Source organism: Muntiacus reevesi, chromosome X, assembly GCF_963930625.1.
Source record: "Muntiacus reevesi chromosome X, mMunRee1.1, whole genome shotgun sequence".
Classification (NCBI taxonomy): Eukaryota; Metazoa; Chordata; class Mammalia; order Artiodactyla; family Cervidae; genus Muntiacus; species Muntiacus reevesi.
The window spans coordinates 63,238,212-63,242,364 of NC_089271.1; the positions used below are offsets into that span (position 1 = coordinate 63,238,212).

Here is a 4,153-nt window from a genome sequence, read left to right on the forward strand (position 1 = left end):
GGGCTGTGACTCTAACCAGAAAGCAGAGGTGCGACAGGAGGAGGTGGGAAGAGAGGCTTGACAGACGTATCCTCGCAGCTTCAACTTCACCCACCAACTCCAAACTGCCGGGATGGTCCTTGGGCTTGGCAGCAAGCCAGAGGAGGCTGTCGACCCCATTGGTTACACCTCGAGGGGACGGCCAAACAAGGCGCGTGCTGGTTGGCAGGAACCGGACCAATGAGGAGGCGGCAGGGCTGGCACGCTGAAAGTCTCGCGTTATTTGCGGCCATCTCCTGCGTGTGGTGCTCCTGGTGTTTGACGGCGAGCTCCAGTCGACGCCCGCCTCACCTGCCGTGACCACCACCACCGCCGCCACCGCGACCCGGTTGATAAATCGTTGCTGCCCCAGGTCCGGCGGCCACCCAGATCGCGACATGAGCTCCCCAGATGATGAGGTGTCTGTTTCGGGAGCGGGTTTCAGCTCAGAGTGTGGGGAGCAGACCAGCGGCCTTGAGGCCGGCTCCGCAGGCCCGCAGGGACCCAGCCTTAGCCCCGAGGCTGGGGCACTGCGAAGCTGCGAGGGTGAGGGCGGGGATGGCTCCCCAGACCCTGAGGGCTTCGAGTCAGAGCGGGAGCTGCTGGAAGCAGGAGGGCCAGGGCTGTGGGGCTGCGAAGGCCGGCCTGGGTCCCCGGCCGCCGATCAGGGGGACACCCTGCAGCTGGCTGACGAGTCAGTGGCGGCCATCCTGCAGCAGCTGGCCAACCTGAATTTGCTGGGCACCCGCGGTTACCTGTCCCAGGAGAGCTATGTGGTCGGCGAAGTGTCTGCCTTGTGGAATCTCGAGGCGCGTCCCCGCAGTCGAGGCAGTGCCACCCAGAGGTGTGGGGAAGCGGCACAGGCTGAGGCCGGCCCTCTCCACGTGGGTGGGAACCCTAAGAGAGGCACTAGAAGTAGGTTGAACGTGGCTGTGGATCGCCAGTGGCCCCCCTCAGAAAGCCAAGCTGAGCTGCTGTCCGAACCCAAGTCCTCTGATGAGTTCAGTGAGATAGAGCGGATGAGGGTGAGCATTTATCCCAAAGACGGAGGCCAGGCCATGCTCAACAGCCCTGAGGATCCTGGGAACACACCCAGACGCTTGCATGTCCAAGGCAGGGAGAATCTCCTTAACGTGCCAGGCACTTGCCAGTCCTCGGCTCCACAAGGATTAATTTCGGTTGTGGAAAGGGAGGGCTGGCAGGGCGGTGCAGAGCAGGAGGACACCTCTCCCCCTAAGAAAATGCAGAGTGTGCTCTGGGGGAAGGGGGGCAGCCTGCCCAGCTACCCGGGAGTGGCAGTAGTATCAGTTACTGCAGCTGCCTCTACAGGCAGCAGGCCGCGGCCCACTCCTAGGAGGAAGGGGGTCCAGGAGAAGAAATCCCTTGGGGGCATCTCCAAACCTGCTGTGGAGAGAACCTTCCCTTCCTGGGGGCAGGGAATCTCGGCCACTCCCCTGGAACTGGCCACCTTTCCCCCAATCTCTGGCATCCCACTACTCGGGAGGTCCAAGAAGTATGCCTTGGTCCCTTCGGGAGCTGAAGAGTCCAAGCACACTGGCGCTGGGAAGAAACCCGTGGCTAGGCGGGCCCGGGAGTCGGTGGCAGCAGTGGCGGTGTCAGGAGCAGACAATGACCCAAATAGAGACCCATTCCCAAAAGGCCAAGTGAGTAGGCCAGACCCCTCCTCTCTCCCCACTCTTCCCCCTCCCACCCTCCCCAGGGCACAGGTCTTCACCCGGTGCTCCTTCTCTCCATCCCTCAGGGGTCGTCATTGGGTGACCCTCGGTCACTGGGTCATTAGGATGCCAGATTGGTGTCCTTTCACTAGGGACAAAAGTTAAGGTAGCACTTTGGGTGTGCTGAGCTCGGTGTTCCACCTTTGTCCTATTTCCAGCCTCCTCCACGAGGCTGGGTCTGGAGTGGAAGGGAGAGCTGGTAGCTGAATTGATTTGAGGGGACCCCTTAAAAGCTTCACAGAGCTTCGGTGTTTAGACACATCACTTTCCTGAATCCTACTTCCTAGCTCTTCCCCAAACCTTCTTTGCAGGGGCCCCAGGCTTTCTCAGTGCCACATGTTGTCCCCAGCTCAGTTCTGCCTACAGGCCTGGGGCCGACTGACAGAGAATGTGCTAAAGAGATCAGCCTTTCAATACTCTTTCCGATTCCCTGCCTCAGCTCTGTCTTGAATCACATGAGCTCTCACAAACACAGACATATAAATGCACTGGTACACACATGCACACGCACACACATATCCTTACTCCAGATTAGTGAGAAATCTTGTTTGTAGCTTACCACTGACAGGCCATGGCCATCTTCTCCATCGCTGCATCATGGAGAACCTGGCAGGGCCAACCTCAACATCAGAGGCACACAGGATTCAAGAAACTCAGAGCCCGTGGCCATGAACAAGGGAGAAGTCAGGCCCAGAGGGCCTGGCCCATCAGGTGAGTGTCCTGGGTTTTGATATAGGGGAGGAGGCCAGGGGTGAGGGCAGAAACCTCTGTATCTGACTCACTCTCTCTTCTGGGGGCTCAGCCTTGCTCTCAGGCCACTTCTCCCATGAGAAACAGGGTGTCACCAGGGCTGGACCTGGTCCCATCACCTTCTGTGTAGAATTTGTTTGGCAGGGGTGATTGGTGGCAGTGCCCCAACAGCTACTCTGGGCGTAGACCTGCAGGCTAATAGCCTTTTCTGTGAAGTGCTGTTCACCCACATTGCTCTCCCAGGTGCTGGCTGTGGCTGCCGCTCTGGGAGGCTCGAATGCAGAGCCTCCATCATGGTGAAATGGCTGCCCTAAGGAATAGAGGGGCAGGCCCAGAGAGAAAGTTTGCACTGCCTCCCAGGCAGAGCAGGGGAGACGTGATGCTAGCAGAGGGTGGTACTGCCTCACCTCACTTTAGAGCCTGCTTGGCGGTTTCCACCTCACTGGGAACCTGGGAAGCTGGATTGTGTGTCCTTTCTCTCTCAGGTGACCAGGAACCAACTGACCATGGCCCAAGACCGAAAAGGCAGCAGCAGCCACGCAGAAGGCAGGGCTGTCCTCGGGTAATGTTTCTTCTGGCTCCTATGAATGCACACCCGAACACCATGTTGGGATCTGAGTCCAAGTGCAACTGACGTGTGGGCCCCCCCCACCCCTGCCGCTATCCTGCACCCCAGGGAGGGAGCCCACCTCCATTCCACTGAGGAATGTCTTTCCCTTGCCAGTCTAGACACCTGGTTTGGGATGAGGACCTGGGGAAGAGGAGAGGAGGAGGAGAGGGGAGGCGGGTGTATACTAACCATTTCTGTTCCTCCTTTGTCTGCTGGCCTAGTGTCTGGTGCTACAGAGAGAAATAGACGACCTTAAGGAGCAACTTGGTATGAGGAACCAGGGACAGAGAGCAGCGGGTTCTTAGTGCAGAATTGGGGTGGGCCCTTGGGGTGAGGTGGGCTGCAGGTGCAGGGGGCCTTATAGGGATTAGCATTCCTGTGGGGAGGAGAACCTATCAAGCCTGTCGCTGGAGCGTGCGGTGCATATTCAGCTGCGGATGTGGACAAGTAGCAAAGTACTGCGTGGACTGTGTGCACACTCTGCCAGCCAGGAAGTCCTAGAGACCTCCTTCTGATAGGACTTTAGAGATGCCTTGTTGATCTGGTGTGGCCTCTAAGAGTCTTGCTGGATTGTTTACGAGACAGTTTTTGAATGGTTTGTGTGTGGCCCCAAGCTTGAGAGCTGCTGGCACATTTTGTTTCCTTTGAGGAAATGGCTCCACATTAAATTCCGTTGGCGGGGAGTGATCAGGCCCAGAGCTCTTTGCATTGGGGCTGGGGGTATGTGCGTTTCAGGTTGCAGGGCTAGGTGGTTCCCCACCGGGACAGGGGCACAGGCTTCTCTGTCTGTCTGTCTGGAGCACCTGTTTATGCCTCTCCCTGTTGCAGCCTCCATGCAGTACCTGGCTGACAAGTTCCAGATCGTTTGAAGTGAGTGTTACACACTGCATACCCCTTCCCACAATGCTGGCTGTTGAGCAGGGCTGTGGGCTGCCCTGGCTTGAGGCTCTTCCCTGACTCTGCTGTTTTACAGGTTGAGCCCAGTATCTTCCTGCAAGAGGAGCAGCTGTTACCTCCCGGGCCGGCGAGCTGCGGCTAA

The 4,153-nt window shown here is 58.2% G+C and overlaps 1 protein-coding gene across 1 annotated transcript; it reads left to right on the forward strand.

Moving 5' to 3' along the window:
* The first annotated feature begins 432 nt into the window (after positions 1-432).
* On the forward strand, positions 433-4,153 carry LOC136154495 (uncharacterized protein CXorf49 homolog). The gene is made up of 5 exons (XM_065916756.1): positions 433-469; positions 511-1,682; positions 2,990-3,066; positions 3,943-3,952; positions 4,088-4,153. The coding sequence occupies exons 1-5, from the start codon at positions 433-435 to the stop codon at positions 4,151-4,153; spliced, it is 1,362 nt and encodes a 453-aa protein (XP_065772828.1).